The sequence below is a fragment of the Salvelinus namaycush genome, chromosome 22, assembly GCF_016432855.1.
Source record: "Salvelinus namaycush isolate Seneca chromosome 22, SaNama_1.0, whole genome shotgun sequence".
In the NCBI taxonomy this organism is placed as follows: domain Eukaryota; kingdom Metazoa; phylum Chordata; class Actinopteri; order Salmoniformes; family Salmonidae; genus Salvelinus; species Salvelinus namaycush.
Genome location: NC_052328.1, coordinates 30,059,735 through 30,087,051, shown reverse-complemented (window position 1 = coordinate 30,087,051; position 27,317 = coordinate 30,059,735). Strand labels below are relative to the sequence as shown.

Below are 27,317 nucleotides of genomic sequence, written 5' to 3'. Positions count from 1 at the left end.
TGGGGCGGGGACGTGGCGCCGGATATACCGGACCATGCAGGCGTACTGGCTCCCTTGAGCACTGAGCCTGCCCAACCTTACCTGGTTGTATGCTCCCCGTAGCCCGCCCAATGCGGGGAGGTGGAATAACCCGCACTGGGCTGTGTATGCGAACGGGGGACACCATGCGTAAGGCTGGTGCCATGTATGCCGGCCCGAGGAGACGCACTGGTGGCCAGATGCGTTGGGCCGGCTTCATGACATCCGGCTCAATACTCAATCTAGCCCTGCCTGTGCGGGGAGGTGGAATAACCCGCACCGGGCTATGCACACGTACAGGAGACACCGTGCGCTCTACCGCATAACACGGTGTCTACCCGTACTCTCGCTCTCCACGGTAAGCTCGGGGAGTTGGCGCAGGTCTCCTACCTGACTTCGCCACACTCCCTTGTAGCCCCCTCCCAATACATTTTTGGGCTTGACTCACAGGTTTCCAGCCTCGCTTCCGTGCTGCCTCCTCATACCACCGCCTCTCGGCTTTAGCTGCCTCCAGCTCTTCACGAGGCCGGCGATATTCTCCTGGCTGTGCCCATGGACCTTTTCCCGCCAAAATGTCCTCCCATGTCCAGGAGTCCTGTGTAATTGGCCGCTGCTGTCGCTGCTGCCCGTTACCCCGCTGCTTGATCCTTTGTTGGTGGGTGATTCTGTAACGGCTGTCTAATTCCTCCTCCTCGGATGAGGAGAAGGAGTAAGGGTCGGACCAAAACGCAGCGTTGAATGAAGACATAATGGATATTTATTAACGACAAGACGAACACGAAAAAACACTTGGAAAATACAAAACAACAAAACGACGTAGACAGACCTGAACTTGAGAACTTACATATACACGAAGAACGCACGAACAGGTACAGACTACACAAACGAACGAAAACACGAAACAGTCCCGTGTGGCGCATACAGACACGGACACAGGAACAATCACCCACAAACAAACGGTGTGAACAGCCTACCTTTATATGGTTCTCAATCAGAGGAAACGTCAAACACCTGTCCCTGATTGAGAACCATATAAGGCTAATTACCAATGAACCTAAACATAGAAACACATAACATAGACTACCCACCCAGCTCACGTCCTGACCAACTAAACAAAGTAAAACAAAGGCAAATAAGGTCAGGAACGTGACATGACCCCTGCACACTTAAGGATCAGCAGTAATGTGCCATTGGTCAGCGCTAATGTTGGTGTTTAATTTAAAAGGCATCAGGGAGCCTAGCTGTTGGGCCAGTAACCGAAAGGTTGCTAGTTCGAATCCCTGAGCTGACAAGGTGAAACATCTGTCTATGTGCCCTTGAGTAGGGCACTTAACACTAATTGCTCCAGGGTCGCCATTAATAATGGCGACCCTGGCCGTGACCCCACTCTCTGAGAGTGTATCAGGGGGAGTTGGATATGCAAAAACAACACGTCCAATTCACACGTGTATAATACACACAAAGAAGCACCCAACAAATTATTATTATTATTCATTAATAGGCTACATTGTGTAATTGAGAGCATCAGATCCCCAAGCGATGAAAGCATAGCATTGAATCCCTGAGCAAAGAGAACATGGTATGGAATCCCTGAACAAATGGCTACATGCTACTTTTAGATCATGTGTAATAGTCTGAACTCTCTAAGGAACGTACAGGTATCAGATTGTCAGTCCTGTTTGTCAGAGGAGCAGATCTCAAACATGACAGGCTGTTTCCCCATTGATGACCTATCATAGCCTCCCTGCCTGTCCCTAATGATATTGATCTGGATATGATGTGATGTATTTTTTGCAAATACAATGGATCTCTTCTAAAGCCCTCTAAACAGTGTTGGGATCAGATTGAACATTTTGGTCCTCTAACATGTATAGGATATGTACATACACTACTGTACTGTACTGTACATTCAGTACTTTCTAAATTACCATAGCCATGAACGGAATAAGGTATTTGTTTTTTTAATGTTGTTTATCGATTAACTAATAGTAATTACGTTATATTTTGTGTTATAGTTTCTGTTCAGTTATGTGAATCAAGTAACACCATTGTCATATCCCTCTTTGGCTTCACATTCTGACAACATAGTCAGAGTTTCTCTCTACCTCTCATTTTCTGGCGCAGATACTTACGTAGTTAGCTTTCACAGTGGCTGGTATGGGAAACCTCTTCTGGCTAACATGTGTATGTCTCTTCTGACTCACCATTGCCGCATCCGGCTTCAGCATCTCATTCTGACCAGTGTCATTCTCTCCTCTTTGGAACCTCTTCTGGCTCAGATTTGTAGCTAGCACCCACTGTGGCCAGTCTCAACTCCTCCTCTGGCTCAGAGTTGTAGCTAGCACCCACTGTGGCCAGCCTCAACTCCTCCTTTGGCTCAGAGTTGTAGCTAGCTCCCACTGTGGCCAGTCTCAACTCCTCCTCTGGCTCAGAGTTGTAGCTAGCACCCACTGTGGCCAGCCTCAACTCCTCCTTTGGCTCAGAGTTGTAGCTAGCTCCCACTGTGGCCAGTCTCAACTCCTCCTCTGGCTCAGAGTTGTAGCTAGCACCCACTGTGGCCAGCCTCAACTCCTCCTCTGGCTCAGAGTTGTAGCTAGCTCCCACTGTGGCCAGTCTCAACTCCTCTTCTGGCACTTCTCTCTGTCTCCCTCTCTGTCTCGCTCTCTCTCTCTCTCCGTCTCTCTCTGTGCATCTATCTCTCTCAATTCGATTCAATGCGGCTTTATTGGCATGAAAACGTGTTGCAAAAAAGTGAGAAGAAACAAAACATCAACTTTTTTTTGTTGTTGAAATTAACAGTAAACACTCACAATGGACTCAAAATGATAAAGACATATCAAGTGTTATATTATCAGCTATGTACAGTGTTTTAGCAATGTGCAAGTAGTTGTAGTAAGAATAAAATAAATTAACACATAAATATTGGTTGTATTTACAATGTTGTTTGTGCTCCACTGGTTGCCCTGTTTCTCATGGTAACGGGATACAAATCTTGCTGCTGTGACTGCACAATTCGATATTTCACCTAACAGATATGGGAGTTTATCAATGATTGATTTGTTTTCAAATACTTTGTGGGTCTGTGTGATATGTGTGAAATATATCTCTCTAAAATGGTCATACATTTGGCAGGAGGTTAGGATGTGCAGCTCAGTTTTGACCTCATTTTGTGGGTATTGAGGATAAGCTTCAATTGATACAAGGTATGTTGAACAGTATAAAAAGCCGTTTGAAAGTTCTGGAAAGCTTTTGTGAGAGAAAAGGCACAACAATAAATAACAGTATCAGCATAAAAGAGAAGTTGCGCATTTTGCAAACGTTTGTCAAAATGATGTATATAAATAGTGAATAAGAGGGGACCAAGTATAGAGCCCTGGGGTACACCATTACAGACAGACAATTTAACAGACATAAGCCCATCAAATTGAGTGCACTGAGTTCTATCAGACAGATATTTAGCAAATCATGCAACTGCATGCTCCAAAAGACCTACGCTTGACAATCTCTGCCTTAGTATAGCATGATCAACTGTATCAAAAGCTTTCGAGAGATCAATAAAAAGTGAGACACAGTGCTGTTTTATGTCAAGGGCTTCAGTAATATAATTTAAAACCTTCATGGCTGCTGTAATTGTGCTATGCTTCTTCCCGAAGCCCGATTGGTGCATTGATAAAATAGAGTTAGTATATTAAAAAAAACGATTTTAGCTGTTCACTAACAAGGGTTTCAAGTATTTTTTGCCAGGGGTAACAGCTTTGAGATTGGCCTATAATTATTAAAAAGAGTTGGATCTCCCCGTTTTACAAGTGGTAGGACAAATTATAATTTCCAGATCCTTGGAATTTCATTACATTCTAGGGTTAGATTGAATAGATATGTAAGTGGTTCAGCTATGAAATCAGCTGCCAGTTTTATAAAGCAGGGATCAAAAGGATCAGGACCTGCAGGCTTTCTCTGATCTAAGGATTTCAGGGCTTTATGTACCACCTGCACTGAGAATGTCAAAAAGCTCAAAGTTTGACCAGCTCTCACCAGTTCATCCACACAGGGTTGTACAGAGACAGAGGATACTGAATTAAACAGCCTACCAGATGATACAAAGTGCTCATTGAAACAATTCAGAATATCAGTTTTGTCATATACAGAAACAGAGTCCTTCCATACGCATGACGGTAATTCATTAACATGAATGAATTACCAGTTCATCTATGGGTGAGGGCTTTGTGGTGGAATGTTTGGACATCACTTCCTTTTAGGTGGTTGTAGAATTTAACAGTTATTTTCTGGATTTTGATAACTAGGAGGTATAGCTCAGCATGCATTGTTTGGGGATTTGCATTGTACACAAAGTATATTTTTTGCAGAACTCTGCATGCAGAGTCTCAATTGGGTGTTTGTCCCATTTTGTGAGTGGACCTCAGACCCCACAACCATAGAGGACAATGGGCTCTATAATTGATTGAATTATTTTTAGCCAGATCCTAGTTGGGATGTCAAGTTTTAAGTTCCTTTTGATAGCGTAGAAGGCCCTTCTTGCCTTGTCTCTTAGATTGTTCAGTCTTGTGGAAGTTACATGTGGTGCTGATGTTAGGCCAAGGTAGGTATACAGTAGTTCTTTGTGTGCACTAGAGCAACATCGTCTAGATAAAATGTGTATTTGTGTTCCTAGCAACTGGACCTTTTTTTGGAACACCATTATTTTTGTATTACTGAGATTAACTGTCAGGGCCAAGGTTAGACAGAATCTGTGCAGAAGACCTAGGTTCTGCTGTAGGCTCTCCTTGTCTCTCCATCTCTCTCATCTCTACTGGATCTGTTCTGGCTCAGACACGGCGTAGCTCCCGTTGTGACTGGCCGGTCTGTCTCTGAGCCAGTGATGAGATGATAATAAGAGTCTGATCAGGGCAGAGAGAATCGGAGGACGTCTAGTGGCGTGGGCACAGGGGTGGGCTGGAGCACCAAGGTGAGAGGCTGGAGCTGAGCCAGGTCTGGAGTGGAGGACGAGGGGGAGGAGGATGAGGAGGGGCAGGGGAAGGACGAGAGGTGAGGAGGAGTAGTCATTTCATTCAGAACTGGCTTCTGGGTTAGACTTAGATGAACTGACTATGAAATTGTACAATAAGAAGGGCCATTTTAGTTGTCCTTTTTTAAAACAACCCCTGTTTATGCAGATTGAACACAACCTTAACTGCAGGTCCTGTTTAACATACAGGTAACTGCCAAAATAAAAGAAACACCAACAAAAGTGTCTTAATAGGGCGTTGGGCCACCACGAGCAACCAGAACCAGTTCAATGTGCCTTGGCAAAGATACTACAAGTCCCTGGAACTATTGGAGGGAGGCGACACCATTCTTCCACAAGAAAATTCCATAATTTGGTGTTTTGTTGATGGTGGAAAACGCTGTCTCAGGCACCGCTCCAGAATCACCCATAAGTGTTCAATTGGTGTTCGATCTGGTTACTGAGAGACACAAACACACACCCTTTAAACCCCCTATGCTCCTTTGAGACCGCTCTTTCAAAGTCACTGAGATCTCTTCTAGCCATGGTAGTCAAAGTAATGGGCAACTCTATATGACCCTAAGCATGATGGGATGTTAATTGCTTAATTGACCTTTCACTAAGCCCCGCTCCCATTGGTTACTGCTGCAACCTCGGGAAGTCCAATTCCCCATTCAACCAATTATTTAGTCATTTATTAAATTTGTTTTTGGATGAAAACTCTTAGTTTTGGCCATAGCCCTCACTGGCTTTCATGCAATTTAAATGTGAGCTTGTCCAAGGTGTAGGACTCGACGAGAGTTGCTAGCAACCTTTCGGGCCAGTAACCGAAAGGTTGCTGGATCGAATCCCCGAGCTGACAAGGTAAAAATCTGTCGTTCTGCCTCTGAGCAAGGCAGTTAACCCACTGTGCCCCGGGCGCCGAAGACGTGGATGTTGATTAAGGCAGCCCCCCGCACCTCTCTGATTCAGAGGGGTTGGGTTAAATGTGGAAGACACATTTCAGTTAATGCATTCAGTTGTACAACTGACTAGGTATCCCACTTTCCATTTCCATTGGAGCACTGCGATTGGTTACCCAAAATTATTGGGCGGGGCTTAGTGAAGGGTCAATTAACTCAGAAACCACATCTGTGTGGAAGTGCTTGCTTTCAATATACTTTGTATCCCTCATTTACTCAAGTGTTTCCATTATTTTGGCAGTTACCTGTACATTTGACAGAGTTCCTTTTCTCAAATCAGGACCTGGAGGTCAGAAGAACTGTCGATTTACATTACTCGCCACTAATCAGGGACTTATTCAGATCTGGGACAGAATCGACAATACAAAGGGACTTTTATGTTCTCTGTAGGCGGTATTTCAGAAATTACATAATGTTATAAAATGTTAATGTCAGGTGCTATGAATGCCTATGTACTGTAAAATGATGTGTGTACTGTAAACAGGGGAATGTGTGTGTGTTGCCGGCCTCTAAGGATGTCTCTCTCTGTCTCCATCTCCAAGTTGGTGTACAGTGGCTCCACCCATGTTAGCCTTCCTCTATTGCTTTGCCCATATCGGACTGGACTGGGAACACAACCCACCCTAAATCACAAACCCTCTAGTCTCTGCTGGAGTGGGAATACAACCCACCCTAAATCACCAACTCCACAGACTCTGCTGGAGTGGGAACACAACTCACCCTAAACCACCCACCCACAGTGGACTCTGCTATGTTGGGAGAACAACCCACCCATAACCACCCACCGACAGTGGACTCTGCTATGTAGGGAAACCAACCCGTCCTTAACCACCAGGGATGTTCTTAGTTCCAAGATAGCTAAACCCTTGTCTTAAACTCAGGGCAGTGAGAGAAAAAGCTCATGAAAGCAAATTAATATGTTTAATTCACTCACAAACGTCATCTGAAAGTTTCAGTATTGATTATTTTAAACGCAAGAACATGTTTTAGAACAGTCATCTCAGTAAGAAATACGCTTACATGATTGCCATTGCTAGCTAGATAGTTAACTTGTCACGTTCCTGACCTGTTTTCTCTTGTTTTGTATGTGTTTATTGGTCAGGGCGTGAGTTTTGGGTGGGCAGTCTATGTTTTCTATTTCTATGTTGGGTTTTTGTGTTCGGCCTGGTATGATTCTCAATCAGAGACAGGTGTGTATCGTTTGTCTCTGATTGAGAGTCATACTAAGGCAGCCAGGGTTTCACTGGTGTTTTGTGGGTGTTTGTTCCTGTGTCAGCGTTTGGGCCACACAGGACTGTTGCAGGTTAGTCACGTTTGTTGTTTTGTTAATTTGTAGTGTTTGTTGGTTTGCCATTAAATCATGAATACTTACCAATCCGCATCTTGGTCCGATCCATGCTCCTCCTCGTCTGAGGAGGAGAACGACTACGACAACCTTAACATAACTAAAACTGTTGCCTAGCAACACACATCTTAAGAAGATTTGTAAAAAGATATTTGAGAAGTCCCTAAGAAAATCATTAAATCTTAAGATATGGTTGAGGAATTGCACTTACGAATATCTTATGAACGTCTTGTTTTTTTTTCTTAAGAATCTTCTTAAGTTTTTGCGTAAGAAGTGTTATGTGAATCTGGGCCGATGTAGGAGGGTAAACGTCGTTTACGCACCTTTTTATTTGTGAAATAGCATTTACGCACCTTTTTATTTTGCTAATGATCGTTTACCAACTTATTATTGCGTTCCCAGCGTTGATCAACTTTCAGAACACTAATATTCTTGATCTGAGTTCTAATCACACCTGCCTCTGCGAACGCAACCCACAACCCAGTCTGCGAACGAGTGGAATTGTAATTCAGGTATGCTCGTTATGTTCGCATGCTACCCTCCCGAATTTACCTTGTTAGCAGCGCATTCATTCACCACTCTGTCCAATGGAAAACTCCACCCACGGCACAGGCCGAGACGTGACAAACTACCTCAGCCCATACCAACAGTGACAAGTGACAGAGAGAGGCCACTGACAGTGGGATTTTTTTTTTTACGTCCCTCGACTCCTGCCTTGTCAACAGACATCACTCAAATAAAAAATCCTTGACTGTCGGAGAATGAGTGCACAACTGGTAAATAAATAGTCGCTGATATTTCAGTCAGATGGCTAGCTAGGTAGATAGCTCAAGGGCTCTGGCTAATGTTAGCCAGATAGTTAGCGGATGAAGTTAGAAGCTAACGTTAAACGGAGCCTGACCTCAGCAGAAGCAGTTGACTGAAATGAAGCTAGCTATAATCAAAAGATAGGCTACTATAAATTCTATAAATAACAAAATGTGGGGTCCTCTGAAATGTAAATAGGGACCCCTGAGAGAATCCTTAACATTATCAAACACATGAATAACTTGTTACTCTTCAAATGGGTACAGAAAACAACATTTTAGAGTCAACTAAGGGCCTTTTACACTGGTGCACTTTAGCAATTTACAGTACAGAAAACCTAATTGCAGTGCAGCTCATATGGGATACTAAGAACATGGACGTGATTAAAAAGATAACACATTTCAATATATTCATCTCCACATCCTATTTTCCTAGACTTTTCTAGTGTCCAGTCCAAATTAACTATTCTGATAAAGATAACCTGATTTTACTATAGAAAATTACATTAAGCCTTCCCTATAGAACTGCATGTAAATGCAGACAAACAATACCATTTGGAAAATGTCATATTTTATACTAGGTAGCCTAGTGGTTAGAGTGTTGGACTTGTAACTGAAAGGTTGAAAGATCAAATCCCTGTGCTGACAAGGTAAAAATCTGTGGTTCTGCCCCTGAACAAGGCAGTTAACCCACTTCTCCTAGGCTGTCATTGAAAATAAGAATTTATTCTTAAATAAAGGAAAAATAAAATAAAAAATGTTCTGGTTTATATCGGTTGTTGTTCATTTTATCTCGATCACCAATTGGAGTTTATAGTTTACCCACCTTTTTGTATCACTACGTCACTGTAAACCACCCCACAGTGGACTCTACTATGTGGGTGAACCAACCCACCCTAAACCACCCCACAGTGGACTCTACTATGTGGGTGAACCAACCCACCCTAAACCACCCCACAGTGGACTCTGCGATGTGGGGGGACCAACCTACCCTAAACCAGCCGATGCTCTGCTGACTCTGCTGTCGGAAACCTGGCCATCAAGCTACCAATGAGACCTGCTGTGTAGAAAAAAAACACTGGACTCATTTACAGTACGTATGACTATAAGGAAGTGACTACAGGAAACCCGGCCGTCAAACTTTTTTACCTTTATTTAACTAGGCAAGTCAGTTAAGAACACATTCTTATTTACACTGACGGCCTACAACGGCAAAACCCAGACAACGCTGGGCCAATTGTGCACCGCCCTATGGGGCTCCCAATCACAGCCGGTTGTGATACAGCCTGGAATCGAACCAAGGTCTGTAGTGACGCCTCTAGCACTAAAATTCAGTGCCTTAGACCGCCGCGCCACTCGGGAGCCCAATGGGAACTGCTGCATACTATCCTAGTTCAGTTTTAATTTGTTGATAACCTGACTGAAGTTTGCAGTATCCAACATCTGGGAAGTTTTGGATCTGTTTTCCCAAAAGCAGCACTGTACATTTTCTGGAATGGAATGGCTGAAACCATCTCAATATATTCTTTTGATTGTCTTCCATGTCAGCACTAGTTAGCATTACCTGCGCTAATCCTGTATCTGTCTCGTAGCACTAAAGGAATCAGCAGATCTCTGTGGTTTAAATCAGATTAACTAACACGGAGGGTCACGGGAGAAACCCTGCTAATTAGACCAGCCTAGCACTACCTTGAAAGGGATTTAGGCTGCATCCTAAATGGCATGCTATTCCCTATGTATTGCAGTACATTTGACCAGGGCCCAATAGGGTGCCATTTGGTACACAGCCTTAGGTCTTATAATGTTCCGAGAATTCAAAGATCCAGCCAAAAACATAATACGATCTGCAGCGTTAAATCTTAAAAAGCTTACGATAAGAAACCCGCCACACAACCCTATTAGTGACGGATTACCAGTATAGCAATAATTTCATCACACGTAACGGTTGCGGTGGCTTCAAAGGGTGCCCCCATCCATCTTTCGGAGCCCTGTGTTTATGTTAGTGTTCGTCATTTAGGCTGTTCTGTTTAATGATGTGGCAACCGCCAAGGGCCTGCTTGTATAGAGGCTGTTCATCACCCTAATCTTTGGGTTGGCAGTGACTGACGTCGATTCAAAATGGGCCATTGTCTATTCCTCTGTCACTAGATCCCTCACCCCCTATTTTTCTGTATTTCACTTTGTTTTTTGTCTTTGTTTTATATCTCTACCTGACTGAATATGTCTTTCTCTCTCTGTGGATATCGGTCTCTTTCTCTCTCGGTCTCCCTCTCCATCCCTCAGTCGGGGGATGAGGGCCCGGTGTGGTGTAAATTGAATGTTCATTTGATGTTTTTATATCAGGTGCTCGAGCGTTCAGTAAACATTGCGCTCTTTCAGTAGGCAGCTAGATTTAACCCCTCGTCTGTCTGTTACCCAATGTAAGGTGTGGTGTGCGTGTTGGTGGCAGGGAAGTCAGGTGCAGGAGAACGAACTTGGTATAAACAGAGCATTTAATAAGAACTCACAAACTCCAAAAACCAAAATATACAAAAAAATTATAAAATGGGTACAAAACCCGTAGCGCACCAACACATACTAGCACTAATGTAACAGTATAACTTTAGTACGTCCCCTCGCCCCGACACGGGCGCGAACCAGGGACCCTCTGCACACATCAACAACAGTCACCCACGAAGCGTCGTTACCCATCGCTCCACAAAAGCCGCGGTCCTTGCAGAGCAAGGTGCAACCCTACTTCAGGTCTCAGAGCAAGTGACGTAACTGATTGAAACGCTAGTAGCGCATACCCGCTAACTAGCTAGCCATTTCACATCCGTTACACTCACCCCCCTTTCAACCTCCTCCTTTTTCCGCAGCAACCAGTGATCCGGGTCAACAGCATCAATGTAACAGTATAACTTTAGTACGTCCCCTCGCCCCGACACGGGCGCGAACCAGGGACCCTCTGCACACATCAACAACAGTCACCCACGAAGCGTCGTTACCCATCGCTCCACAAAAGCCGCGGCCCTTGCAGAGCAAGGTGCAACCCTACTTCAGGTCTCAGAGCAAGTGACGTAACTGATTGAAACGCTAGTAGCGCGTACCCGCTAACTAGCTAGCCATTTCACATCCGTTACACTAACATACAATCAAACAATCTCCAACAAGGACATGAGGGGAAACAGAGGGTTAAATACACAACATGTAATTGATTGGATTGGAACCAGGTGTGAAGGAAGACAAGACAAAACCAATGGAAAATGAAAAATGGATCTGTGATGGCTAGAAGATCGGTGACGTTGACCGCCGAACACCGCCCGAACAAGGAGAGTGACCGACTTCGGCAGAAGTCATGACACCCAACATGATTACTCTCACCTGCACACCATTGTGTTCCCTTAACTAAATGCTATGCTTTCTAGGGTTGTGTACAGTTGGGTAAAAAAAAATATATATATATACAGTATATATATAATAAGTGTCCAATTAGAACATAGAATAATATTTTTGTAAAACTAAATTCTAAGGTGTGCCCAGCTGGACATGACCCAGATCATAGGCTGGATGCCTTATCACTGTACTGTAAGTGTGACATCATGTATGCAAGAGTTTGGTTTTCTACTGATGATAGACAGTCCTGTATCTTATTCCTGTTGGTGGCTTTACCTATGGATGGAGCTATGTCTACTTAGATTTTTTCCCCCTTTAGAATAAACTATTTGTATTTCATCAACTTCTTATTTCTTCAACATCACACAATTGTGTTTGAAATGAAGAACGCCCCCCTTCAACACCAAACGACACACTGCTATGTATAAAATATTTATTATAAATAGTATTTTACATATCATTACAAATACTCTCATTTGTGCTTACAATAACTACATGTACAGTATCATTACAGGGAACGTATGAGTAGCGTGACATTACTGTCCTCGTGATATATTTATATTAATGTTTGATCTTTTAGTAACACTTTACTTGAAGGGTATCTACATAAGCACTTCATAACATATGCATAACCCATATACAGCACCTTTACTAAATGCTTATGACAACTACAGTAGGTCAAAAAACATTTTCATTATGAATGTGTTAAAGTCCTTATATACTGTTGGTACCCTTAAAGTAAAGTGTAACCAATATTCTCTCTCTCTCTCTCTCTCTCCACATGACATTCCAAAGTAGTATGTACATACATAGTGCCACTAGGCAGCAACCCTGAGCTGACCACAAAAATAGTTTAATGTTTAAACTGGTCTGAAGTAATCATGCTCACATGTTTTAAGGAGTGCAACAGATAATCAAGTTTAAGGGCTTTTTGGTGCTCTGGGAGTCTGGGCCTTTAAACAAGGTGTTGGTGATGATCGGGTTTTACTGACCAGGCTCATGCATGGAAGTTTTGCATCCCAAATCGCACCCTGTTCAAAATATGTCCACTATATAGGGAAAAGTTCAAAAGTAGTGTCCTATATAGAAAATAGGGTGCGATTTGGGACGCAGACAAGGACTAGCTGAATAGCTGGTAGGCTCTTTCTCAATTGTCTAAAATGTCAGTTCTCTCATAGCTTCCTCTAGTTTATTGCACTGATCTGAAAGAACTGACCAGGTTAAAGCTAGCCTAATGACGTGCGTCCACCATAAGGTTTTAACTGTCAAGTCTTTTCCAATCAATGTAGATACGGGGGAGGAGCCTAGGAGAAAACTTTGAGATCCAGATTACCCACCATCGAATCGTGATGCTCTCTATCAATTGATGTTCTAAACAACCCTTCTCCTCTGTGATGTCATCACAGTAATAAAACCCAACACATAGGGATCACCCATTAATGCAGGTGAACACACTAAGCCAAGAATAAATACTTCTAAAAGTTTATCATCAAATATTGTACACATGCATCAAAGCAGCTGGCATGAGAATGTACATCAAGTTTCCATATAAGTGTGGTAAATGCATTATTGATGTACATTTGATGTGATTTCAGATGGAAACATATTGAAGAATAAAGTTACATTACAGCAATATGCACCAACCAAATGACATCATTGTTGTAGTTGCCCATGGTGGCCATTTTGGGACACTTAACAAAAGCATGCTATAATATTTAGAAACATTTGAGCATTATAATGCATAGAGTACAGCCTCATTTTTCTCATTCAAACAACACCCCCTTACTCAGGCATTGGCCCATTAAACATTACTATACTGTATGTCAAGCTAAATGTGTTAAAAAATAAACAAGCTATCCTCTCTTTATGTTCACTTCTCCGTATCATGGAGACCGTGAATCTAGGCCAAAGTTAAGGTATGTTTAAGTAAAGTGTGTGCATTTGTTTCCAATTTACTAGAAAATAGTAACACATTTACACCAATAGGGGTCATTTGGGTCAGCAGTAAACAATTATAACTGTATAGTTTACAGGGTACCACTTTACTTAACGCCAACACGGATAATGCATGATGTTGTTATAATGCATTATAAGACTTGCAATAAGCATATGATCCTTACAATGTCTTATCTCATCTCATAGTGATCCTTAATACATAACAGCTATTTTCAGAAAGAAATGCTTAATATAAATGCATAACATAGCCTATAACAACACATTTTGAAGGGTCATATATGCATATGACAAGTCATAAAGCACTATACATATTGGCTTTACGTAGTGTGCTTCTGTTGACTACAATTAATATCTGTCCAGGATCTAATTATACTATTCATAATTATTGCTAATATTGTCTGTAAGTGATGACCCTCCACAATCCATGTTGTGTATGGTCGAAAGATAAACATGGTAACATTCATAAGTCGTAGTTTCCTTCAGATTCCAGCATGAACAAATCATCAAAATGTAGCCTAATGTAACACGATCACGATATGGGTTGGATTTAGTTCACGCATTGTAATTGCAGGCAGTTACAGCAGAGATATGATTTTTTGCTCTTTTACTACATAATTCATAAATTGAGTGCAGTGTTGTGGCTGTCTATGTTTGTAGCCATCTGCGGAATTTGTAGCACAATGCAGCCATTATGTACCCCAATGTAGCCATTATGTAGCGTTATGTAGCCCAATGGGAACACTGAACCGTGGAGACCTCCCTTAAGACTGATAATGAACTACATATAAATGTAGTTGGTTTAGTGAACCCCACTCACAGGATTAGTAACCTTGCCAGAGACCTGAAGACTCACTTTAGCTACCCAAACTAATGCCGAGGCTTGAATACAGGCTAACAGTGTCTTGTTGCATGCAAGACACCGGGCCCAAATGCCAGTTAGTCCCATATAGTAACAGGAGGAACTCTGGCAGCAGTTAACAGCAAGATCATCATCATCATACTGTATATTAAGATGACACTGCTAGGATGTGATTAGTTATGTTAAACTCACTGAAGGTGCCCACATCATTGAAGATGTGAAAACAGTGGTTGAGAACTTTGGCACTGCTAGTTTCCAATTAGTGACAGAAGGTAATCTACATGTCCTGTGTATATAAATTAGATTTAAAACATTTACATTGATTACTAATTCACAGACCTCAAAGTTATGTCTGCCTTTGATATTCAGCAATGGAGTTCACAGTAGTATACAGTAAGCTAGCCTACGGCAAGCTGCAGGGCCAAACAGTACTGAAATAAATGTATGTTTAAGTCATGCAGCAAGTCATGCTTTGCAGTGAAGTCTTTTTTTTAGGAAGACCCCGTTACAAATGCCATCGGTTAGATGAAAAAAAAGAAAGAAGAATCAGCTAAATAAAGCAACCTCCTCCACATGCAAACAGCACAACATGGCGAGGTGGAGTGTTGTTAGTGCAACTGAAACAGTTCAGAGACATTCCCAGCACTGGAACCATCGGCCAAGAATACTGACCAAGCAGTCAACAAAAGGTGGTTGGTTGTTGGTTACTTGGCTATGGATATCCTATTGAACAGAGAACTGCTAAGACATACGGTGATGGACGGTCAGTCTGAAAGGGGGTTGGAGTTTGAGTTCTTTATAAAGACCATGCTGGTCTTCGATCGGTCAGTCAGGGTTCTCTGTCCACAGACCAGAAGATTGATAGGCTAAACGTGACGGTGCTGAGCTCTGATTGGTGAACACAGCCTCCTCCATCAGGTTTAAAGACGATGACACAGATTACAGTAGTAAAGTTGGAAAAACAAACCCAAAGTAATATAAACCTGTGTGTTTATGAATGCATTGATAGTATGCCAGGAGCAATATCTATATTGAATGATTTATAGCAAGTACAAAGCTCAATGTACAGTACCACCTGTGTTGAATGCATGTATAGCCTTTTTGCATTTATAAAGGCAACCCCAAGGTACACGACATGACCAAAAGTAAGTGGACACCTGCTCGCTGAACATCTCATTCCAAAATCATGGGCATTAATATGGAGTTGGTCCCCCTTTGCTGCTATAACAGCCTCCACTCTTCTGGGAAGGCGTTCACTAGATGTTGGAACAGTGCTGCAGGGACTTGCTTCCATTCAGGCACAAGAGCATTAGTGAGGTCGGGCACTGATGATGGGCGATTAGGCCTGGCTCGCAGTCAGCATTCCAATTCGTCCCAAAGGTGTTTGATGGGGTTGAGGTCAGGGCTCTGTGCAGGCCAGTCGAGTTCTTCCACACCGATCTCGGCATCCGTTTCTGTATGGACCTCGCATTGTGCACGGGGGCATTGTCATGTTGAAACAGGAAAGGGCCTTCCCCAAACTATTGCCACAAAGTTGAAAGCCCAGAATCGTCTAGAATGTCATCGTATGCTGTAGAGTTAAGATTTCCCTTCACTGGAACTAAGGGGCCTAGCCCGAACCATGAAAAACAGCCCTTACAGTTGACCAGGGCAGGGCAGAAATTTGATTTACTGATTTGTTTGAAAAGTGGCATGCTATGACAGTGCCACGTTGAAAGTTACTGAGCTCTTCAGTAAGACCATTCTACTGCCAGTGTTTGTCTAGGGAGAGTGCGTGGCTGTGTGCTCGATTTTATACACCTGTCAGCAACGGGTGTGGCTGAAATAGCCGAATCCACTAATTTGAAGGGGTGTCCACATACTTTTATAAATATATATATATGTAGTGTATACAAAAAGTATTGTAAAGTATTACAGGGTGATAGAATGACATTGTGAATACATACATAATCTATTGTACACTGTAGGCACAAAGAAAGTCAAATATGTATTCCCCCCTTATAGATACTCTGAGAACCACTGATAGATAGTGATCCCACTGGAGATCTACAAGGATAATGAAAATGAACAATACAACATTCATTGCTGCTCTGCTTTTACTCCATAGACTGGTAAAAAAAATAAAGGCTCTACCAAAATATACAGCCGGTGTGCGCGAGCAGACTAGCACAACACAAGCGTACAGGAGTATAGGTGTGAACCTGTGTCTGTGGGTCACAGAGGGTAGCCAAACCCATGGTGGTCTTGCGGTCACTGCCATGTGCCTTGAAACCCGTTCACCGCACTCACCCCAGAATCTTCAAAGTGACCAACAGGGTCAACTCCAAGGTTCCATGGCCCACAGGGGTAAAACCACCAGGTTCTCTTTAAATTAACAGCATCGTAGCATCATCATCTGCTGCGTTTCACAGGCATCAGCAAGGTGAGGGCTAAGCAATGGCCTCAGCTGAGACACGCCAACAACTTCCAGCATCTCTGACCCTATGACCAAATTGCCCAGCATTGGGACAATAAAGATTTTCTGAATCTGTTAACCGTCTTCACACACTCAACATAAGCCCCTCTTTGCTTCTACGAAAATATGTCCTCCTTGTCCGAGTCTGGCGAAGTGGGTCTGGAGATATCAAATAGAGGCTTGGGGGAGCTGGGAGCTCTCCTTTGAGCCTTGAGGAGCTTCAGAGCCTCTGCTAGCTGAGCCTCCAGGCTGGCCATGCGGGTGTTCAAGGCCTTCAAGTCTTCTTTGAGCTCCAGCTTGAGCTCCAGGAGGGAAGCATGGAGAGTCTGCTCTGGGATAGGGTAGAAGGCGTGCTGCTTGGCCACCTCAGGGGGTACCACAGGGCTGCGGTCCTGTGGCGTGTTGCCCGTGGTTCGGGCGCCGTCCCCCACGTTGTCCAGGCGCAGATCGCTCTTGGTAATGCCGCTGTCACACGAGCCAGTTTTCTTGAGCGAGGTCTGGGACTCGTGGGCTGCCCCTGCCTTCGTCCGTTCGGGTAGCGTCTCCATGGACTCGGCTTTGGACACCTTGGAAATTAAGAATATAATGTATTAATGCAGATGGCTGGAGAGCTATTGAATCATCACTAAGGCTATCTAATGCCAGGATTCAATCGGAGGCTGGGAATCCTGGTGTAAATATGTTATGTTTCTGGTCATACCTTGTTCCAGTTGGACTCCTTAAAGCGACCCCAGCCTTTGACCTTGGCTGGCTCGGACAATTGGAGAGACGGGGCCTGGAGCTGGGCTTTTTCTGAGGGGCCGGAGGTTGTGGACGCCAAGATGGAGATTGAAGGAATGGGCGTGGCTGGACTTTCGGTGACGGTGACAATGCTGGTGGTGGTGATGATTTCATGGATGGGAATGGGCTCAACATAAACGGTCTGGCCTCTCTCCAGGTCATCGGATGGGTCAGCCTGCTCCTGATGTACACGGGCCTCCTTCTGCTGCCGGAACCGCTGGAAGAGCCGACGGACCGGATGGTCCGGCGGGAGGTTGAGGGGCGCCTCATTCTTTCGTCTCAGGCGCTCCTCCTCCTCTCGTTTCACATCGCTGATCTTTCTGAACACAATCTGTAGAGAGACAACAGGCTCTTGATTAGTTCAATTCAACTATGAACTCCATCCTGTGTTATGTAGCTCATGTTGTGCGTTGGGTGGTATGTCTAACCTCATTATGCTAAGCTATCCGGAGATTGCTGAAACCAATAAACCAGAATGTGCACTTTAAAATAAAATAAAAAATAAAATAAAATTGGGTCAATCAACTAAGTTTAGGTAAGTGAAAAATCATCAATGTGTATCTGCACCAAATTCAGCTCTGTTCGATGATGAGCTTCTCTGACAGTTAAGACTAGCACACAGGTAAGTATCTATAGTAGATAAGCAGACAGATAATGCAGTAACGCTAAAGGCATGGAAGTGCAGGTACAGTGCATTACTAATTTAAACCCATCAGACTGAAAACACAGCAAATAATGCCTTTTGAGGAATCCCTCAAAGGAAATATAAATGGCTCCTCTTGTTTCTAGACCTTTTTCTCAACAGAAACTCAAGCATTCTTTAGCAGAACTTTAACCAAAACACAAAGCAGCCATTTTTGATTATTCTGGGTGACATTTAGAAAAAGATTGTTGTATTTATGTTGATACACTATTTTACACAGCAAATGTTGTCCATGTTGTCCCACAAATTACATTACTTTAACCATTCATGCACAACACATTTCTAAGGATTTGTAAATCTATATTCATAAGGAAAAGCACACTCAAAATATCAAAGTTCTATGCTTAGTATTTTCATTTATTTAGAGCCAGCACAAACACCTAACGTTTCAACTTGGTCTTTTTCAAGGGTGTGCTGTGTGAGAAAACTCCTGCAGTCTGTATTCATACAAGTTTGAGTGAACAACAATTGGCAACAATTGGTAATTTCAATTAGACAATTAGATAGCAATCAATTAGTAAGTCACAGTTGACAAAAAAATTTCTACATACAATATTTACAAGAGTCTACATACACAGTACATTTAGACAAAATCATAAGTCAACATGATATTGATGTTTTTCAAAGCAATGCTCCCATGACTTGTGCAATGTCAAAACAATATTGATAAAAATAAATCAAAACATGGCCATGATACATAAAAAAATAAAGGTCTGAGATTGATTTCCTCATTAAAGGGATAGTTCGGGATTTTAGCAATGAGACCCTTTACCTACTTGAGCCAGATGAACTTGTAGATGCCATTTTTATGTCTCTGTGTTCAGTATGAAGAAAGAGGTAGTTTTGCGAGCCAATGCTAACTAGCGTTAGCGCAATGACTGGAAGTCTATGGGAAAGAGAGAGCTAAAGAGGTAGAGAAAGATAGATAATATATGCAATGGAGTTGAAAAATATGAACTACAGGCAATCAGTGTTCGAACAGGAGATATTAAACAAAATATTGAAGAAAATGAGCTCATCTTATGATGTTCATTGCAAAAATGTACTTATTGATTCACTGGACAAACACACACACACACACAAGACTGAAATATTAAATGACAAATAGATTAGCATGGCTATCCTCACATCTATGGAGACAAAGATTTAGCAGCACATTCTAGATTGCTTTTGAAAACTATTACATTTGAGTGAAACCCTAAATCCTGCAGACATATGCGAAATGCATACATGCTTATAACAAGTTATAAATCATTATACCTGCAAGCTTGTAGAAAATGTTTTACCCAAAAGGCCAATCTGCTGGTTTATCATTAGTAGTTTGTTAAACTACTTCACAACAGGGCAGGTGGGACAGAGCCCCACCTGTTTAGCTAAAAAAAAAAATATATATATATACAGTGCATTCTGAAAGTATTCAGACCCCTTCCCTTTACCCACATTCTGTTACGTTACAGCCTAATTCTAAAATTGATTAAATAAATACAAATTCCTAGCAATGTACATACAATGCCCCATAATGACAAAGCAAAAACCAATTTTTTGCAATTTTTGCAAAAACAGAAATACCTTATTTACATAAGTATTCAGACCCTTTGCTATGAGACTTGAAATTGAGCTCAGGTGCATCCTGTTTCCATTGATCATCCTTGAGATGTTTCTACAACTTGACTGGAATCCACCTGTGGTAAATTCAATTGATTGAACATGATTTGGAAAGGCACATACTATATAAGGTCCCACAGTTGACAGTGCATGTCAGAACAAAACCCAAGCCTTGTGGTTGAAATAATTGTGCGTAGAGACAGGATTGTGCCGAGGTACAGATCTGGGGAAGGGAACCAAAAAAATTTCTGCAGCATTGAAGGTCCCCAAGAACACATTGGCCTCCATCATTCTTGAATGGAAGAAGTTTGGAACCACCAAGACTCTTCCTAGAGCTGGCTGCCCGGCCAAACTGAGAAATTGGGGGAGGAGGGCCTTGATTAGATTTGGGAGGTGACCAAGAACCCGGTTGTCACTCTGACAGAGGTGCAGAGTTCCTCTGTGGAGATGGGAGAACCTTCCAGAAGGACAGCCATCTCTGCAGTACTCCACCAATTAGGCCTTTATGGTAGAGTGGCCAGACAGAAGCCACTCCTCAGTAAAAGGCACATGACAGCCCGCTTGGAGTTTGCCAAAAGGCACCTAAAGACTCTCAGAACATGAGAAACAAGATTCTCTGGTCTGATGAAACCAAGATTCAACTCTTCAGCCTGAATACCAAGTGTCACGTCTGGAGGAAACCTGGCACCATCCCTACGGTGAAGCATGGTTGTGGCAGCATCATGCTGTGGGGATGTTTTTCAGCGGCAGGGACTGGGAGAGTAGTCCGGATCGAGGGAAAGATGAATGGAGCAAAGAGCAGAGATCCTTGATGAAAACCTGCTCCAGGGCGCACAGGACCTTGAACCCGATCGAACATCTCTGGAGACCTGATAATAGCTGTGCAGCAATGCTTCCCATCCAACCTGACAGGTTGGGCACCTATTGGTAGGTTGGGCACCTATTGGTAGGTTGGTAGTGGTATTGTTTTATTTTTTAAGCTGACATTGAATATCCCTTTGAGCATGGTGAAGTTATTTCTTACACTTTGGATGGTGTATCAATACTAGAGGTCCACCGATTATGATTATTCAACGCCGATACCGATTATTGGAGGACCAAAAAAAGCCGATACCGGGCCGATTTATATATATTTGTAATAATGACAATTACAACAATACTGAATGAACACTTATTTCAACTTAATAAAATACATAAATAAAATCTATTTAGTCTCAAATAAATAATGAAACATGTTCAATTTGGGTTAAATAATGCAAAAACACAGTGTTGGAGAAGAAAGTAAAAGTGCAATTTGTGCCATGTAAAAAAGCTAACGTTTAAGTTCCTTGCTCAGAACATATGAAAGCTGGTGGTTCCTTTTAACATGAGTCTTCAATATTCCCAGTTAAGAGGTTTTAGGTTATAGTTATTATAGGAATTATAGGACTATTTCTCTCTATACCATTTGTATTTCATATACCTTGACTATTGGATGTTCTTATAGGCACTATAGTATTGCCAGCCTAATCTCGGGAGTTGATAGGCTTGAAGTCATAAACAGCGCAATGCTTGAAGCACAGCGAAGAGCTGCTGGCAAACGCAGGAAGGTGCTGTTTGAATGAATGCTTATGAGCCTGCTGCTGCCTACCACTGCTCAGTCAGACTGCTCTATCAAATATCAAATCATAGACTTAATCATAATATAATAAACACACAGAAATACGAGCCTTAGATCATTAAAATGGTCAAATCCGGAAACTACCATTTCGAAAACAAAACGTTTATTCTTTCAGTGAAATACCTAACAGTTCCATATTTTATTGAACGGGTGGCAACCCTAAGTCTAAATATTGCTGTTACATTGCACAACCTTCAACGTTATGTCATAATTATGTAAAATTCTGGCAAATTAGTTCACAACGAGCCAGGCGGCCCAAACCGTTGCATATACCCTGACTCTGCGTGCAATGAACGCAAGAGAAGTGACACAATTTCCCTAGTTAATATTGCCTGCTAACATGCATTTATTTTAACTAAATATGCAGGTTTAAAAAATATATACTTCTGTGTATTGATTTTAAGAAAGGCATTGATGTTTATTCATCACCTGTTTGGTGAAGTAGGCTGTGATTTGATGATAAATTAACAGGCACCGCATTGATTATATGCAACGGCAGGACAAGTTAGTTCACCTAGTAATATCTAGCAACTTACCTAGGCTCCTTGCTGCACTCACGTAACAGGTGGTCAGCCTACCACGCAGTCTCCTCGTGGAGTGCAATGTAATCGGCCATAATCGGTGTCCAAAAATGCCGATTACCGATTGTTATGAAAACTTGAAATTGGCCGAAATTAATCGGTCGACCTCTAATCAATACAGCCAGTCACTACAAAGATACAGGCGTCCTTCCTAACTCAGTTGTCAGACAGGAAGGAAACCACTCAGGGATAATGAGGGTGATGGTGAATTTAAAACAGTTACAGAGTTTAATGGCTGTGATAGGAGAAAACTGAGGATGGCTCAACAACACTGTAGTTACTCCACAATACTGACCTAAATGACAGAGTGAAAAGAAGGAAGCCTATACATAATAAAAAATATTCCAAAACATGCATCCTGTTCGCAATACGGCACTAAAGTAAAACTGCAAACAAATTGGCTTTATGTCCTGAATACAAAGCGTTATGTTTGGGGCAAATCCAACACATCACGGAGTACCACTCTTCATATTTTCAAGCGCGGTGGTGGCAGCATCATGTTATGGGTATGCTGGTAAAAAGAAATGGAATAGAGCTGATCACAGGCAAAATCCTAGAGGAAAACCTGGTTCATTCTGCTTTCCAACAGACACTGGGAGACAAATACACCTTTCAGCAGGACAATAACCTAAAACACAAAGCCAAATATACACTGGAGTTGCTTACCAAGACGACATTGAATGTTGCTGAGTGGCAAGTTTTGACTTAAATCTGCTTGAAAATCTATGGAAAGACTTGAAAATGTCTGTCTAGCAATGATGAACAACCAGACCTTGAAGAACAATGTGCAAATATTGCACAATCCACGTGTGCAAAGCTCTTAGAGACTTGGCCAGAAATACTCACATCTGTAATCGTTATTATGGGTGTTGTGTGTAGATAACCAATCTATTCCATTAATCAACAAAATGTGGAATAAGTCAAGAGGTATGAATACTTTAAGGCACTGTAGGCCCACACATGCATAAGCCAACCTGGTCGCATACCCACTCGCATGATATTATGTTTTTTTTGGTCCCTATATTTCGTATGATATTTTACATCCCTCCACTTCGTATGATATGTTAAATCAAATCAAATTGTATTTGTCACATGCGCCGAATACATCAGGTGTAGGCCTTACAGTGAAATGCTTACTGACAAGCCCTTAACAATGCAGTAAAAAAAAGAAAAAAAAGAATAAGATATAAAAGTAACAAATAATTAAAGAGCAGCAGTAAAATAACAATAACGAGGATATATACAGGGGGTTCCGGTACAGAGTCAATGCGCGGGGTCACCGTTTAGGCGAAGTAATTGAGGTAATATGTACATGTAGGCAGAGTTATTAAAGTGACTATGCATAGATAATAACAGAGTAGCAGCAGCGTAAACGAACGGGGGGGCAATGCATTTGATTAGCTGTTCAGGAGTCTTATGGCTTGGGGGTAGAAGCTCTTGGACCTAGACTTGGCGCTCCGGTACAGCTTGCCATGCGGTAGCAGAGAGAACAGTCTATGACTAGGGTGGCTGGAGTCTTTGACAATTTTTAGGGCTTTCCTCTGACACCGCCTGGTATAGATGTCCTGATGGCAGGAAGCTTGTCCCCAGTGATGTACTGGGCCGTACGCACTACCCTCTGTAGTGCCTTGCGGTCGGAAGCCGAGCATTTGCCATATACCAGGTAGTGATGCAACCAGTCAGGATGCTCTTGATGGTGCAGCTCAAGAACCTTTTGAGGATCTGGGGACCCATGCCAAATCTTTTCAGTCCCCTGAGGGGGAATAGGTTTTGTTGTGCTCTCTTCACGACTGTCTTGGTGTGCTTGGTCCATGATAGTTTGTTGGTGATGTGGACACCAAGGAACTTGAAGCTCTCAACCTGCTCCACTACAGCCCTGTCGATGAGAATGGGGGCGTGCTCGGTCCTCCTTTTCCTGTAGTCCACAATCATCTCCTTTGTCTTGATCACGTTGAAGGAGAGGTTGTTGTCCTGGCACCACACAGCCAGGTCTCTCACCTCCTCCCTATAGGCTGTGTCGTCGTTGTCGGTGATCAGGCCTACGACTGTTGTGTCATCGGAAAACTTAATGATGGTGTTGGAGTCGTGCCTGGCCGTGCAGTCATGAGTGAACAGGGAGTACAGGAGGAGACTGAGCACGCACCCCTGAGGGGCCCCCGTGTTCAGGATCAGCGTGGCGGATTTATTGTTACCTACCCTAACCACCTGGGGTCGGCGCGTCAGGAAGTCCAGGATCCAGTTGCAGAGGGAGGTGTTTAGTCCCAGGGTCCTTAGCTTAGTGATGAGCTTTGAGGGCACTATGGTGTTGAACGCTGAGCTGTAGTCAATGAATAGCATTCTCACAAAGGTGTTATTTTTGTCCAGGTGGGAAAGGGCAGTGTGGAGTGCAATAGAGATTGCATCATCTGTGGATCTGTTGGGGTGGTATGCAAATTGGAGTGGGTCTAGGGTTTCTGGGATAATGGTGTTGATGTGAGCCATGACCAGCCTTTCAAAGCACTTCATGGCTACAGACATGAGTGCTACGGGTTTGAAACATGTTGGTATTACAGACTCAGACAGGGAGAGGTTGAAAATGTCAGTGAAGACACTTGCCAGTTGGTCAGCGCATGCTCGGAGTACATGTCCTGGTAATCTGTCTGTGAATGTTGACCTGTTGAAACTTACTCACATCGACTGCGGAGTGCGTGATCACAGTCGTCCAGAATAGCTGATGTTCTCATGCATGTTTCAGTGTTACTTGCCTCGAAGCGAGCATAGAAGTAATTTAGCTCGTCTGGTAGGCTTGTGTCACTGGGCAGCTCCCGGCTGTACTTCCCTTTGTAGTCTGTAATAGTTTGCAAGCCCTGCCCCTCCAACGAGCATCGGAGCCAGTGTAGTACGATAAGATCTTAGCCCTGTATTAACGCTTTGCCTGTTTGATGGTTCGTCAGAGGGCTCGCCAGCTCCTTGAAGCGGCAGCTCTACCCTTTAGCTCAGTGCGGATGTTGCCTGTAATCCATGGCTTCTGGTTGGGTTATTTACATACAGTCACTTTGGAACATATTCCAGTCTGTGCTAGCAAAACAATCCTGTAGCTTAGGATCTGCTTCACCTGACCACTTTTTTATTGACCGAGTCACTGGTGCTTCCTGCTTTAATTTTCGCTTGTAGGCAGGAACCAGGAGGATAGAATTATGGTCAGATTTTCCAAATGGAGGGTGAGGGAGAGCTTTGTGCGCGTCTCTGTGTGTGGAGTAAAGGTAGTCTAGAGTTTGAAAGGATTTAAGTTTCTCTGCATTAAAGTCCCCGGCCACTAGGAGAGTCGCCTCTGGATGAACGGTTTCCTGTTTGTTTATGGCGGTATACAGCTCATTGAGTGCCAGCATCAATCTGTGGTGGAATGTAGACAGCTACGAAAAATACAGATGAAAACTCACTAGGTAGATAGTGTGGTCTACAGCTTATCATGAGACACTCTACCTCAGGCGAGCAAAACCTTGAGACTTCCTTAGATATCGTGCACCAGCTGTTGTTTACAAATATACAAAGACCGACACCCCTTATCTTACCAGAGGCTGCTGTTCTATCCTGCCTGTACAGTGTAAAACCCGCCAGCTGTATGTTATTCATGTCGTCGTTCAGTCATGACTCGGTGAAACATAAGATATTACAGTTTTTAATGTCCCGTTGATAGTTTAATCTTGCTCATAGGTCATCGATTTGATTTTACAATGATTTCACATTGGCCAATAGAACGGATGGCAGTGGGGGTTTACTCGCTCAAATACTCCTACGAATTCTCAGAAGGCAGCTCAACCTCCGCCCCCTTTTTCTCGGTCTTTTCTTCACGCAAATGAAGGGGATTTGGGCCTGTTCCCGGAAAAGCAGTATATACTTCACGTCGGACTCGTTAAAGGAAAAAGCTTCTACCAGTTTGTAGTGAATAATCGCTGTTCTGATGTCCAGTAGTTATTCTCGGTCATAAGAAACGGTAGCAGCAATATTATGTACAAAATAAGTGTTACAAACAACGCAAAAAAACCAAACAAAATAACAGTTGGTTAGGAGCAAGTAAAACGTCAGCCAGCCTCTCCAGCGCCATTCACAAATGGTCCGGTGGCGTTGCACTGCTGGAAAAGTGACCGTACAGCATTACAAAAAAAAAACAAACATATGTTTTAAGGGAGAAGTAGGCATTGGTCTGAAGCCTAAAAATAAAGGAAATTCACATGAGCACCACAATGCCTACTTCACCCATACTCTACCAAGGTTTTCCAGCACACAGCTTTGACCTACTACAGTAGCTATGTTGGTGTCTTGTACTTCAAACAGTGTATGCAGGTTGCATAGGATTCAAACCATCTCTAACAGTCTAATTCATACTCTTAGAGGAGGTGCTCCCATAACAATGTGATTTGTTAGCAAGCTTGTTTTGTGAAAGAATTTGGTATATATTCAAAATTGAGTTGTGGTGCATAAATGTCCACACCACTGTTTGGGTATAGTTAGCTAGCTAACGGGCATTAGGACATAAGCTAGCTAATGTTAGCTGTGTGAAGTAGCTAGCTAGGTCAGCTGTTGTCTAGCTCCAGCTAGCTAGCTAACTAATGTCATGACCGAAACAATATGTGTAAAAACCTTCCATAACCAAATATAGATAGCTATTCAACTTTAGTTCTCATCTGGTATAATGTTATGTTAGCTAGCTAGCTACAGTACAGCTGCTGGCTGGCTAGATAGCTAACTAATCAAAACCACAATCATTGGCTTATCAAATCGAAAACAGCTCACTATTAACAACCGACCCATTGTTTCACGTTGGACAATCATCTGTATGCATTTATTGATTAACCTCAGCTTGAATACCAACATATAGCCTAGATTTGATCTCATACACGACACTTCTTTTGACTGCTTGGCTGGTGCAGGCGGCCAGCTGTGTTGTTGAGTTGCTGAGCAACGGCGATGCTGGGCCAAGTTTTAGAACTTGGCCCAACTTGAAAAAGATGTTTGCATTGTCAGAAATTCTACAAAATGTAGCACCTCTTTGGTTCTCTATTGGCACGTGAGAATGATAAATTATAAATGTATTAAAAACTGTTGCACCTACAAGTCTAATGGTCACTTTACAGATGCTGTAGTCTCGTTCTTATCTAACGCCTTGATATTGAGCTAGGTCGAGGGAACAAATTGTATTTTTTCCTAATGCTAACGACCCTGGAAAATAA

At 42.8% G+C, this 27,317-nt stretch overlaps 1 protein-coding gene across 1 annotated transcript in view; it reads right to left on the bottom strand.

Annotated features, from left to right (window-relative positions):
- Window positions 1-16,894: 16,894 nt before the first annotated feature.
- Window positions 16,895-27,317, bottom strand: part of LOC120017837 (potassium voltage-gated channel subfamily H member 1-like) — a 99,264-nt gene continuing 88,841 nt past the window's right edge. Inside the window, exons 13-14 of the mRNA XM_038960802.1 lie at window positions 17,479-17,889; window positions 16,895-17,344 (exon numbers count right to left, since the gene is read on the bottom strand). Coding sequence (XP_038816730.1) covers window positions 16,895-17,344; window positions 17,479-17,889 — 861 coding nt within the window. The remainder of the gene's footprint in view (window positions 17,345-17,478; window positions 17,890-27,317) is intronic.